The sequence below is a fragment of the Embiotoca jacksoni genome, unplaced genomic scaffold, assembly GCF_022577435.1.
Source record: "Embiotoca jacksoni isolate LCO1_2020_lvr unplaced genomic scaffold, fEmbJac1.0.p SCAF_2, whole genome shotgun sequence".
In the NCBI taxonomy this organism is placed as follows: Eukaryota; Metazoa; Chordata; class Actinopteri; family Embiotocidae; genus Embiotoca; species Embiotoca jacksoni.
In genome coordinates, this window is record NW_027185340.1 from 839,207 (window position 1) to 853,634 (window position 14,428).

Sequence of the window (14,428 nt, forward strand, 5' to 3'; positions counted from 1 at the left end):
CTCAAAGTTTGAAGGGATTTTCTTTTTTAAACACTAAATGTGTATGATGTGCATAATATACCAGAACTAAGGTGAATGATGATGATTGATACCATAATAGGTTTGCAGAGGACACTTTTCCCACGTTTCTTCTTCATCTCATGAACACGGGTATTATTTATATTTTTGTAGGCATCAATCGGTCACTTATTTCCCAATTTTCAATGTGCAGCAAGGAATCGTGGTCATTGTTGAATGAAGCTGATGAGTAACTGTCAGTTGTCTGGGTATTTCATTATGAAAAATGGATCTGAAGTGCTAACCACAGAGATGATTCAGAGGCATTAAGCATCAGCTTTTCCAGTAAGGACTGTTACAATGCTGATAGCAACTAAACCGCAATCAGCATTAAAGTCATTTCAGAACCTGGAAAATGTTGAAGTTACAAGTGTCCAAACTCTAAATGGCTCAACTTATATCTCAAATCTTTCGGGTTATTGTAAACACTGATAAACGTACAGCTTTCAGCAAATAATGTCATACAAGGACATTTCTTTAATACAACGTAGCCTATATTTAGTCCCTTGTGGCCAAGATGGGAGCTTCAGAACTGAAAATGTGTACAAGTGTATATTTTCATTTCAGTTTGCACAATGTTTCTGCAAACATCTGTGTCAGAAGCTAGAATCTGGTTTCTGAGTGCGCCTTGTGGCTTCTGCTGGAAACTATTAGCATCTTAAGTGGGTGGAACATTTTTATTAATTATTAATACAACCCAAATATTCATTATTGTCCAGCATTGCTTTTGTCTACTGTGGCTGCTGAACCTCGAGGGCAGTAAACGAGAGGCTGATGGCAAAGTGCTGATTATTCCTGCCATTTTGTCTAACAACGATGATGTGATTATCACTTTGCACCACACCCACTCTCAGTACTTTGTGACTCACATGTTTTCCTGACAGAGCAGTCAGCACAACAATTGAGCCGTCTCTGAATAAATGTTTTCCAGTATGTTCTCTGAACTCCAACATTATCACAGAAACAAATGATCAATTATTGAGACGGTAAATGTCAAGATTCTTATTCTGTAAAAAAAATCTATGCTTATCATGTCATCTACCAATTGAACAAGCAGTATATTAGGAAATGCAGCCGATGACTGAAACCAGCACAGCTTCACTAATGGCAACAAGTGAGGTTACAGATTGCCTGTTTTAATGACCGATAAATCAAGAGTGATTCTGCAGATTCTCTTTGCCGGTTGCCCAGCAACATGACATCAAACTCCTTTGTTAGACTGCATTAGGGTGGAAGGTCGGAAGTTGGTCTGCCGTCCCCACCCCTGGAGTCTCGCAAGCCAGGTCATAATATGTGGACATGTTTTATGTGAAAGGATGTCTATTTAGCTTGGGATCTCGCCACTGGTATGCATGCAGGAGCATAGTACAATACATTTCAGAGAGAAATCTGAGAATGATACCCATAACAGCTCTGTAATTGTATTTGCTGTGGATAGATGGGAAGAAAATCCCATTAGATTGGATCATGGTGAGTCCCCCCCCCCCCCCCCTACCTTCCCAATGTGCTAATAGACAGACACACAGACTGACAAGACTGACACACGTGCACACACTCAATTTTGATCTCAACCTCTAAACACACACATGCATACACACACTGTTTCAAGTGAACCGCTCCCTGAGTAACTCAAAACAACACATACAAGTCCCAGACTTTACAGACAACACCTTCTCGGGTATATACAACAGAGGACTGGATCATGAACTCCTCCATTTCCTTTTTACGTTTATCAGATATTACAACAATATTTACTGCCTATGTGTCAGAAAAAAAGAAATTCCTGACCATCAATATGATCGTTGTTATATGGCTACATGAAAAAATAAATGCATGCATGTCTTCCAACTTCAATGCAAATCAATCAGATTCCGAACGACTTTTAGTTCATTGCAACACTTATAACAAAAAAAAAAATGCAAGTGTTTATTAGCAAGTGAGCTGCTTGTATTATTGGGCATGGCGCTTTGATCAATAATGGTCTGTAAAAACCACAATGGAAATAGCCATTAGAATGCTATAGCAGTGTATCTCTGGGGGTCCATATTCCATCGTCTTCCTCTAATAGGTTTGCAGATGCATTTTTTGGAAGTGCAACAACACGTGCAGTATTTATTGCTTTTCGCTAAGTACAGCACATCAATTGTCTACCATGTAACTACTTTCTTTGAATACTATTGAAAATATAGTTTATTTCACTTGGATTAAATCTAATAACGGATAGAAAAGAGTATCAATAAATTCATATTTAACATGTGAGTTTGTTCTGGAAAAATACTCTCTCAGAATATGGTTTCAAAACAGAAAAATTGTGTTGTACAACAGACATTTCCCATTGCTGCACATACACAGAGCTCGATACCAACCTGATTTACTCTTCCATTGATATGTGCTGTAGAAAGTAATGATTATGTGCCAGAGTTAGTGCTAAATAGTATCTGACAAAGCATGGAAAGGTCTCTTGGAACAGTTGCCCCCGGGGCTACCCCTGCTATGGACCAGACATCATACTTAATAGTCAATGCATGGCGTTGCATAACACTGAGCCACCAATTACCACTGGCTGGATAGAAATATGTTTCCACTGCACATGACGAACTGTGTAAAGATGCGTTAATGGGCGAGAACTTATGAACAATCTTGTTAAGATGAGCTGAATGATAGCGTTTGTATTGCACAGTATAAAGTTGAGATAAAGTGCAAACATTATCCCTCACCTTAACAGATGGCACATTTTATAGGTCTGGCAAACAGAAGGCCAACCTCACAAAGACAACCATTTTAATATGTGAGTGTAAACCAAACCACTGGGCACGCTCACAGTATTTTCATATATTCAAAGTAGGTTAATATTACTTTGACACGCAATTCTTTCTCCATGTTGCTTCACATACATTAGGGTGGGGTGGAGGCAATTTATTTAGATTTTTACAATTTACATTTATAATGTGCCATGTTGTCACAAATACAGTCAGCATGTTTTGAACACCATGATTTATTTCTGTTTTATTTCATTGTGTTTTTAGCAGAGTATCAATTAAAACTGACTCTTTTTTTTTTTTTTTATTATTGGGCTATTATTAATAGTAGTAATAATTGTAATAACACTAAGAGTCTTTCACAATTTGATCACAATCGATCAAAAAACCAAAAAAGGATGATTGCGCCACCAAGAGGTAGAAAGGAGAAACTCACTCGGCTCGAAGGATTTCGGTCCTTGTGGTTCCTGAGTTTTGTCTTTCAGGCTATCCTGCCAGGCTGAGCGCCGAGAAATACTTTGACAATCATTGCCCAACAAACTTTAACAAATATATATCTAAAAATAGGTACATTGTAAAAATCATATTAGTATTTTAATCCTCTCTAAATGCTAAAAGAGAAGGAACATATAACGAGCCGGGTGAGGAAGTAGGGCCTGTAAGTATCTCCACAGGGAATAAAAGCCCGCGGACTGCTGTTCCTAAGTTACCAGGTAACGCTGAAGGAGTTCGTGCAAGATGGCGGAAACACAACATGAAGCACAATAATACTATTTGATCTCTAATGTTACAGAACAGGGAGAGCGGGACGGTTCAGGTCGGATAGTAAGGCAGCAGGACGCTTTTCAGCCAAGATGGAGGATGAAGAGACAACGTTGGTAAGCGAATCTGATTTCTGACTGAGCACCAGAGGCATGTTAAAGGACGCTGATGAACCCTGAGAGTTCAGAACTGATCATGGCTGCTGGTGACGTTGTTGACGCGACGTTAACTGGCTTGTTGTGATCGTAAGATGTTGGTTCCCGTGTTACTTTAACACGAAGCTACCAAAACCAAATGTAGAATGAATGCCGACGTCCTCCTGGTGTCCGCAGGCTCTCATCAAGTTCTACTGCTGCGAGAAGTTCTTCAGTCACGCTGTGAGAGCTGCAGCAGCTGCTCAGAGGAGCTTCAGCGACGAGCCCGTCCACACCTTCCTCCACGCCTACAGCTCCCTGATGCAAGGTGAGCTTCATCATCTCAGGGTCACACTGAAGGCACCTCGCCATCTCCCACTCCTTCACTGTGCTCTGCTGCAGATCAAATCCAGGAAGCCTTCTCCGGGTTTGAGACCATCAGAGATGACCGAGATGTGTCTCTCTGCACACTGATGGCTCTCGTGTATGCAGAGAAAAAGAAGACGAACCCAGGTGAGCCACCGTAGTCCGTTTATTCATGTTGAAATGAGCTGGACAGGTAGTACACGTGTCTTTGTATTCACAGACAGAGAAGTTATCCAACTACTTGATGCTAAAGTCAAAGAGGATCGTAAAAGTGCATCTGCCAAGAGCCTGTACCACGCCGGGACCTTCCTCTGGCTGCTAGGGCGAAATGATAAGGCCAGGGAGTACGTAGAGAGGATGATCAAACTCTCCAACGGCTCCAGAGAGGTGAGATTCACATGTTTTGTCATATGACTGAAGAAATTCATCTGTAATACTGAACATATTTATGAAATGTCTTGAAGTTTATGGAATCGCGAGGGGGAAATATCTGCTTGTTGAACGGATATATCTGTCTTTTAGGGGATAATCCTGAAAGCCTGGATAGATGTGACATCTGGTAAAGACGCCCACGCCAGAAAGGCTGGAAAGTATTTTGATGAGGCACTGAAAGAGAGAGCAGATGTTTTCGCCCTGATGGGAAAGGTGACCGGTTAAATACGCCTTCCTCAGCCGCAGCTGCAAATGTTGTGATGCCATCATTTCTCATATTTCCGACACATCTCTCAGTACTTTTCGTGTCTGTAATTGTTGTTGTTTATGAAACCCTTGCTGTCACTGTGATTGGTGTGTTTTGCTGTTTATTTCATCATGTAAAATATCTCTGACTACATTATTGGAGTCATTCCCGTATACGTTTTGAGATATTGCTCCCACTGTTGTTAATGATTTTTAACTTAAGGTATTTAGATGTTTTATTCATATTAATAGCAATCAGCTTTCACATGTGTTTTATTAATTATTTTAATGTCGTGCACCATCGGTGATGTTTTGTCTTTTGTAGGCACAATACTATGAATATCGTCAGAACTACTCTGGAGCATTAGAGATGGTTAACAGAGTCATCGCAAGTTTCCCTGCATTCATACCTGCTTTCATCAAGAAAATGAAACTGTTGTTGAGCCTTCAAGACTGGGAGCCAACCTTAGAGGCAGCACACAGGTACATCGCAGATGTTTCTCTGTACGAGCTAATTAGAGATCCATTCTCAAAAAGTCTTAAGGAATGGTAAGAATGTCTGTGGTGATACCAAAGAGTGCAAAAAACATTTATAATCACCACCAGGCATAGAAGAAATAAACACAGTCTGCCTTTACAAATGGCCCAGCATTCAAGTGCAAATGAAACACCAACGTGATGCCTCAAACCAGTGCATACTGACTAAGCCATTGTTTGCACTTTGGACTTTCGCCAGTGCTGGACAGCATAAAAAGCCCTTTGAGCCAAAGTGCTGGAATCACATACAATTCCAAGGAGCTCAGGTTTACTGAACAGGAGGAAGAGTGTTTACTCAGGTTGCACCGAGTTCAGAGCTGCTGTGATGTTGTGAACTGGAAGGGATGCAAGCATCAAACTGTATTCCTTACATCCTTTGGCTGCCTTCATAATTCCTTTTAGTTTTAATGTTATTTGTATGGGAGCTCAACACAGTACAGTAGCAGTATCAGATATTCTATCGCTATCAATAAAAGAAATCCAAGCTGATGAAGTGGAGGAGATGGACTTTACTCACAGCTCCTTGTGTCATGTTTCAGGCTTTTACAGAAAGATAAAAATAACCTGGAGGCACTACGGATGCTGGCTCTACATGCTTTATGCCAAGAAGGCGATATTACTGAGGTAACGCTCACTTATTTTCACATGTTCACACCTTGAATTCGAAGGGTAGGGAACCAGCATGAATGGAAATAAGACTGTTAATAACTTAATTGATGATGGAGTTTATATCAACTGTGTTTATATCCCTCTGGCAGTCAGTAAAGCAGCTTTCAAACCTCCTCAGTAGTTTGGACACTCTCGAACCACATAACCATGAGCTCTACTACAGAATGTCTCTCGCCTTCACCCGTGTCGTAAGACTGTTTTTCTTTCTAAATTCTTCACACTAAAGGTGCGATCCTCTTTTCTTCTGGGGAGTTTTTTGATTTGAACAGAATTAAAGCATTTCTTGTTTGGTTTGTTTTCTTTTAGTGTGGACGAAACGAGAAAGTGATTGAACAGACGTTCAGAATGGTGGAAAGGGCTTTTTCCGTGGCACCAGGGGACTCTGACTTAGCCACCGAGTTGGGCTACCAGATGGTGCTCCAGGGCAGAATTAAGGACGCAATGAAGTGGTACAACACCGCCATTGGCAACAAGGATCAGACAAGTGTTTCGGCTTTGACCGGTAACATGTTTCCAATGATCAGATGTTGGGTTCACACATACTCACAAAAAAAACATCTGAAATAATGTTTTTTATTATTACACAGGTATCATTCGTTGCCAGCTGATAGAGGGACACCTCGAAGATGCACAGCAACAGTTGGAATTTCTCACAGAGTTTCAACAATCTATTGGAAAATCAGGGGTAAAAAATGTTTTATAGGAGTTTGCAAGAAGGAAAGTTCCTCAGTATTTACTCTTCAGTGATTCCTCCTCGGTGGCTTTTTGTTTTAAGATGTCGCCTCATTTCTTTTTCTTTTATGAAATCATTTTTGTTTTTACCCTCACATTTGTTAATTTCTTGTTTTAATAATTGTTGTAGGAACTATTGTACCTACGTGCCGTGCTGGCAGTGAAGAAGCACCAGCCCCAGGAAGAGGTGACCAACCTGCTGAACGATGCCGTGGACACACACTTCTCTTCTCTGCAGGGTCTCCCTCTGGGAGTCGAGTACCTCGAGAAGCTGAACCCTGACTTCTTGTTGGAGATTGTCAAAGAGTATCTTGCACTGTGTCCTGCTAAGGTACGACTGGAGTAATCATCAGTGTTGGTCTTTCAAATGTTTATGTAAATTCTGGGGTATAAATATGGGCAATGCAAGGAAGCCTGGGTTACTTATGTAAATATTTTGCCACTATTGACTGTGTTTTTTATTTCACAAATTTATGATTGGGATATATGTACTTGATCCTCTTCTAATGAGAATCATCATATCAAATCTTTAGGGAACATAACACTTTTACTGTTCTTGTTTTAGCCGACTGCCCAGGGCCAGCCTCCAGCTCCTCAGCTCCAGCAGTGTGCCACGTTGTTGGATACCGTGGTCAAGATTGTCCCAGGTCTCCTTCAAGGGGTCTTCCTGCTAGCCAAAGTCAGATATCAGTCTGGTGAGTTCTGCAATTAAAATAAGTTGTGTTTTAGTTTTTGTTTGGTGGTGTTGTAGATGGTATTTTGAGCTGCATTCCTCCTGTGTTTCAGGTGACACAGACGCTGCTCAGAGCAGTCTGAACCACTGCCTGGACCAGTGTCCTTCTCATGCAGAAGCTCATCTGCTAATGGCTCAGATCCACTTGGTGCAGGGTAACGTGACGTTGTGTTCCCAGTCTCTTGAACTCTGCCTGAGCCATAACTTTGAGGTAAATCTGCAATCAACATGACCGTATTATTGGCTTTTATATATATATATATATATACAGTATATATATATATATACATACACAGGACAAAGTGTTTTTCTGGTTTTATTTGACCTACGGCAAAATGTTCAAATGCATCGTAGCTCTGTATCTGTAACATTTAGTCTGTTAATCTGAACTACTGAGGATGTGGATAAAAGAAAGAATGAAGTTTCATCCAGTAAATATGCTCGACAGAAGGGTCCTTTGAAAGCACTATCAGCAGTGACAACATATCACGATGTATTATTAAATGTCTCGACAGACAGGTTTGAGATCATACAAGCTGCAGTGGTTTGAGACTGAGACTCAGACTGACATCCTGTGGCGGTGAATGTTATTTCGTGTTCGAATCAAGTACTTGTCCATGTTGATGCAGGGGTGTCTTGTCTAAATGGGTCATGACTTGTTGTCCTTTCCAGATTCGAGACCATCCATTATACCACCTGATCAAAGCTCAGGCTAAGAAGAAAATGGGTGAGCTAACAGAGGCTATTCAGACATTACAGATGGCCATGAGTCTTCCAGGCGTCCGCAGAGCAGGATCCTCGTCCAAGTCCAGGAACAAGAAGACAGAACTGAGCTCTGCTGACTGCGTCTCTGTCTTCTTGGAGCTAGCTGAGGCACTATGGCTCAACGGAGAACAGGTAAAATAGGGAGTTTTCATTGAACGAGGCTTTTGGGGTTCCACATACTGAGTCTGGCCTTGAAGGAAAAAGTACAATTTAAGCTCATGAATGGATTTAATATTTTAGCATGAAGCAGCGAAGGTGATGCAGGATGCCATCAACGAGTTCTCGGGAACACCTGAGGGGCTGCGTGTCACCATTGCGAATGCGGACCTGGCCCTGCTGCGTGGTGATACCGAGCTGGCACTGAGTATGCTCAGAAACATTACCCCTGAGCAGCCCTACTACATCCAAGCAAAGGAGAAAATGGCAGACATATATCTGAACCACAGAAAAGAGAAACGTCTGTATGCAAGCTGTTACAGGTGAGCGTAAAACTTAGAAAAAATACGCAATGAAATGAATATAGAATAGTAGCTGATGATATGAAAACATGTGTGGTAACCTGATGCGTTGTTAATGTTTGTTTGAACACAAATTAATGAAAGTTAATGAAATACATAGCCATAAAAATGATCCAGCCACACTGCAACCTTATGTCATCCAGTTAGGTCTGCAGTAGAATTTAGGAGACCACAAGATTCAGGTCGAAATAATATTAGCTGAACAGCAGACGTTCATTTAGTTGAGAGAAATTGTCCTGTTTTCTCCAGCTGTCTTCATCTGGTCTCTGATGCCACTTCTTATTGACAGCTGAGACTTCGTAAAGTTTGACTGAACCACAGTCCAGCAGAGGCACACAGTATGTCTATATAATGAAGTACACCATATGTGATGTGATACCTCTTTCTGTTCTCCAGAGAAATAGCGGAGAAGCTGCCCAGCCCTCACACATACCTCTTACTCGGCGATGCCTACATGAACATTCAAGAAGTAAGTGGAAGATGTGATTCATGATCTGTTGGTTTTTTTCCCACATAAAGTGAATTGTTTGTATTTTGGCAAACTTAGCTTGGCTTTAAAGGGACTACGTTTTGGAAGTCATTTATATCTTTTACAAAAATAGCTCAAACTCAAAGGCATCATTAAAGATGCATCGGTATATAAGAGGAACGCAGGACAATCTCCTTGTAGTTAAGAGCAGTATGATGAAACATAGTAGTTTTGGTAATACTTATTTGTAAATTGTTGAAAACATACAAGCTATGCAGTACCACTGCAGAGTTTTATTTAAAGAGGACTTACTTACTTACTTACTTACAAGAAAACAAATGTACTTTCCCTCTTCATAGAGTTAAAATGCATATATCTAAATAACTTGTAATCAAAAAATGTAAAAATCACCAAACCCGTGGTAGTTCACGGGGATCTTTGCCATCACAGGAAGTGATCGTCTCATCTCTTAAGGAAAACATCTGCTAAACTACAGTACGAGACAAGCAACACTAACCTGAAGCTGCTGGTGTTGTAATTTCTATACACGACTTTAAAAAAAACAAAAAAAAAGAACCCTTCCTGATAAATTCGGGTAAAACAAACAAACAGAAAAAAAGATTCATCATAAAGTTTCTGAATAATGGTTGACAGTGTCATGAGGACATAATGTTCCTGTGCATAAGTGACAGAGTTTTTGTTGTGGATTTAGTTTCAGATAAATCATTAAATCAAAGACCAGTCGGTCTTCCCACCTGAATGGTTTTATGGGTGACAACCTGAGCCTCCTAAGGTCAGTCATGCTGACATATTTTGGTTGAGGTGATGGTAAGATAGCGCCATTCGAGGACGAAATAGATCTTCCCGACCCGAGCATCAGATATTGTATCTTCATCCAGCCTCCCCAACAGATCTTACTGGAAATCAGCAACCTTTAAGGTGTTTACATGTTCGTGACTAGTTCCAATGTTAACAAACTCTTGAAACCAGCAACAGATTGTGAAACCACTTACTTTCATGTGTGTTTATCCTCAGCCAGAGAAAGCCATTGATGTTTATGAGCAGGCTCTCAGGAAAAACCCCAAAGATGGTGCTTTAGCCAGCAAGATTGGGAAAGCCCTGGTTAAGACTCACAACTACGTCAAGGTTTGTGTTGTACACTCATTTAAAGAGGAAGCACAATTCACTCATACGAACTCGTGTTGACACAAGACTGTTCGTTACGCAGGCGATAAACTACTATGAAGCAGCTCTAAAGACTGAGCAGCAGACCTTCCTGTGCTATGACCTGGCCGAGCTCCTGATGAAGATGAAGCAGTATGAGCGCTGTGAGCGAGTTCTGCACGACGCTCTGGCCCACGAACCAGGTACTGAAGACCTCACATATTTCACACACGGGGAACTCCTGTTGTCAAACTTCACAATAAACAACATTAAGAGAATCTCGTCATGATTAGAGTTTGTTCACAGACATGATGATGCAAGTAAGGCGCCGGTATATACAAGCTCATACAACGAGGGAAATTGAATAGTCTTTGATTTGATTATGTTAAAGCCACTCTGCTTGAACCTAATCAAAACATCTGTCTACTGAGGTTCTGAAAAAGTACTGACTGATTGTGTTGCTGTGTTTCTAACTTGACTGTTTTCTACCTAGTGAATGAACTGCCTGCACTCTCAGATGATTGCCGTTATCTGGTGCTGTTGGCGAAGATCCAAAATAAAGTTGACAAAAATGAAGACGCTTTACTTTCCCTACAAAGAGTAAGTTGTAACGTAAATTAAATTTTTCTTCTGACTTCTTCCTGTTTCTTCTACTTCCGAGCCCTACTTACTCGTCCATTTAAAAGGACAGACACGCATAATGAAAACATTTTTAACATGTTAGTCTTCTTTGACTTGTTTTATGGACATAATAATGGTCATTACTGTTGTTATTTCCATGATGAGGTTGTGTATTTGCTGTCGGTAGGCCCGGGATGTGCAGGCCAAGGTGCTGAAGCGGGTGCAGTCGGAGCAGCCTGACGCTGTCCCCATGCAGAAGCAACTTGCTGCTGAGATCTGTGCTGAGATCGCCAAACACTACACAAGTCAGAGGGGCTATGAGAGAGCAGTCAAATTCTACAAAGAAGCTCTTGTGTATTGTGAGACAGATCGCAAGGTCAGTGCAGCGGAATCAAAAAACCTTCTGTGTACTTACTGCAGCTGCGGTTAACAAGCATTGGTGTCTTCTTGAGTCTCGCTCCTGTGTTTATAAAATGTTGTGATCTTCGTGGTTGATATTTTGATTTAAGCCAAAGGTCTTTGTACCAAGACTTTTGTCACATCAACCTCATTGAAATGAATCTCCCTGATCCTAGGTGATGCTGGAGTTGTCCCGGTTGTACCTCACTCTGGACGAGGTCGATGCGTGCCACGAGCAATGCAGCGTCATTCTGAGGAATGACCAGATTAATGAAGACGCAATTCTGGTTGGTTCTCTCCTTCTGCCACAACAGTTGTTACCATAATCTTTTTTTAAACTAATAAATAGGAGTAATTTCTTCCATATGTTTGTTCTTAGATGATGGCAGACATTATGTTTAGGAAGCAGGACTATGACCAGGCAGTTTTCCATTTTCGACAACTCCTAGAGCGCAAACCAGGTGCAGTAGGACCACGTTACTCTTGTTTTTACGATGAATGTAAATGTGAAGTGATGGGAAGCACAATAACTTACACCTGTTGTTTTCAGACAACTATCCAACTCTGTCCCGTCTCGTTGACTTGTTGAGGAGGGCAGGGAAGTTGGAAGAAGTCCCCAGATTTCTTGAAATGGCAGAAAAACACTCTTCCAGGACTAAATTTGACCCTGGGTTTAACTACTGCAAAGGACTTTATCTTTGGTAAGTTACAGGAGTCTCTTGCCAAAATGATTCTGCAGGTACGTTTCTTTCTGGCTTATTGACCAAACTTGTTCTTCCTGCTCAGGTACACAGGAGAACCCAATGATGCGCTTCGACACTTTAACAAGGCGCGGAAGGACAACGACTGGGGTCAAAATGCTGTTTACAACATGATTGAAATCTACCTCAACCCTGACAATGAGACGATGGGAGGAGAAGCATTTGAGGGTTTAGATGGTGAAATTGGGTGAGTGGCAGAATTTAGTAGAGTAGGGAAGCACCTCTGTTTCAAACCTACAGTTCATAGACTAATACTTACATGCTTTGTCTTCGTCTTCCTTCAGGAACTCCACAGAGAAGCAGGAGTCCGAGCAGGTCGCTGTGAGGACGGCTGAGAAGCTGCTGAAAGAGTTAAAGCCCCAGACGCCAGGCGGACACATACAGCTCCGCATCCTGGACAACTACTGCTGTCTGGCCACTAAACAGAAGGCCAATGTAGAGAAAGCCCTCAATGCTTTCACAGAGATTGCAAACAATGAGGTAAGTAAATTCCAGATGGTGCACACAACTTACATCACTCTCTCTTGTGTAAATATAGACACTCTTGGAGCTGTGCATTATTTTAGGCTCTCTCTTTCTGTCAGCATATCATTTGGTTATAAACTGCACATTACACTGCATCAGGCTGGATTTTAATGGATTATGTTCGGTATTTATCATCCCTACTGTCGTCCTTCAGATATTTACATACGTTTTACAGAAATATATTTAAAAAACATCTACATTTTATTTGTTACACTGAACTGAAGTGAATGTATTTTTATGGTTAAAACAAACAAAGTGGGATAGCGTTGTGGTGTCGTCACATTTATCCCATCACCAGAATTTTTTGGGTTCAATTCAGAAAGACCACGTGCCAGCGCTGTTGGCCATGGCAACCGCTTACATGATGCTAAAACAAACTCCTCGAGCCAGGAACCAGCTCAAACGCATAGCCAAGATGGACTGGAGCATTGTTGACGCCGATGAGTTCGAGAAGAGCTGGCTGCTCCTGGCAGACATCTACATCCATTCGGGAAAGTATGACATGGCCTCAGACCTCTTACAGAGATGCCTCAATCGTAACAAGGTCAGCCTGAAAATGTTGTTGCCTTTGAAACATGAAATCAAGGCAGTTCATTGCACATATACACATCTATTTTTTTGGACAGCTTTTTTTTTTTTCTTTGTAATGCAGAAGCCAAGTTTTAAATAAATTTGTATTCTCACTTTTTTCCAGTCATGCTGTAAAGCTTATGAATATCGTGGCTACATAATGGAAAAAGAGCAGGCATTTCGTGATGCTGCTAACAGCTATGAAATGGCTTGGAAATATGGAAATCGGACTAACCCAACTATTGGTATGTCAAATACAATCACATGTCCAGTTCTCTTTAAAAGCACAGAGAGAATTACATTGCTAGCAAGGTATAATGTCTGCTTTTATTCCAGGATACAAGCTTGCTTTCAACTACTTAAAAGCAAAGAGGCATGTCGATGCCGTAGACGTGTGTCATAAGGTGAGACACCTGTGGATGTTTACAGTTTAATATCTTCAATATGTTTTCATCCTTGGAGTCATCTTCACTTTTGTCCACAGGTTCTGGCTGCTCATCCAAATTATCCAAGAATAAGAAAGGAAATCCTGGACAAAGCTCGTACTGCCCTGAGATCTTAGTGTCAGACCTGCGTGTCTGAGAGATATGAAAGCACTCCTTCTGCTGTAAAAGGGGTTGCATTTGATTGGCTCCTCTTTCATTGTTTGCAATTTTCTGTCAAGTTGAGAATGTGCAGTTATTTGTCTTATTTCTTTGGGAAGTCCTTTGAACACTTTGCTATGTGCTTTTTTCGGAGCATATGAATAATTGGTCGCTGGCAACTCGGAGAGAAAACAGTGCAGAGACATTCAGACACAACTGAAAGTATTTTCTCTTTCTTTCCTCACAAATCCAGACATGAGACACCTAAAAGAAATGTTTTTGGAGCATAAAACCAAATGACCTTGAAGAAGGGAGGTTTATATTAGAGAACATTTAACTTTTATTTATGAAAAAAATGGAAAAATGTTCTTCTGTATCTTTTAATAACCTTTTAAATGTTATAAATGCCATTAACATTGTCTCTGTTCATGATTTTCTACAGTAGATTTGTGATGGGTTTATGTCCTTTTTCTCAAAAATAAAGTTATTTAGATATATGATGCTGACTCTGGCTTTTTTCCCCAGAATATTTAATTAAAATATGAATCCCCTCCTGATTGAGGATGATCACACAATCTGAATAGACAGTTTACATCATCAGTATCCAAACAGTTCCAAGCGTGAC

At 40.9% G+C, this 14,428-nt stretch overlaps 1 protein-coding gene across 1 annotated transcript; it reads left to right on the forward strand.

The window, feature by feature from the left end:
- Positions 1 to 3,539: 3,539 nt before the first annotated feature.
- Positions 3,540 to 14,303, forward strand: ttc21b (tetratricopeptide repeat domain 21B). Its single transcript, XM_069153743.1, has 29 exons — positions 3,540 to 3,694; positions 3,911 to 4,040; positions 4,115 to 4,225; positions 4,299 to 4,465; positions 4,601 to 4,723; positions 5,082 to 5,239; positions 5,833 to 5,917; positions 6,052 to 6,150; positions 6,269 to 6,464; positions 6,550 to 6,647; positions 6,825 to 7,025; positions 7,260 to 7,389; positions 7,481 to 7,638; positions 8,100 to 8,324; positions 8,433 to 8,671; positions 9,107 to 9,179; positions 10,215 to 10,325; positions 10,408 to 10,546; positions 10,837 to 10,943; positions 11,152 to 11,340; positions 11,540 to 11,650; positions 11,743 to 11,824; positions 11,914 to 12,064; positions 12,150 to 12,311; positions 12,409 to 12,604; positions 12,969 to 13,193; positions 13,344 to 13,464; positions 13,556 to 13,623; positions 13,704 to 14,303. The coding sequence occupies exons 1-29, from the start codon at positions 3,671 to 3,673 to the stop codon at positions 13,779 to 13,781; spliced, it is 3,957 nt and encodes a 1,318-aa protein (XP_069009844.1). The 5' UTR covers positions 3,540 to 3,670; the 3' UTR covers positions 13,782 to 14,303.
- The last annotated feature ends 125 nt before the right edge of the window (positions 14,304 to 14,428 follow it).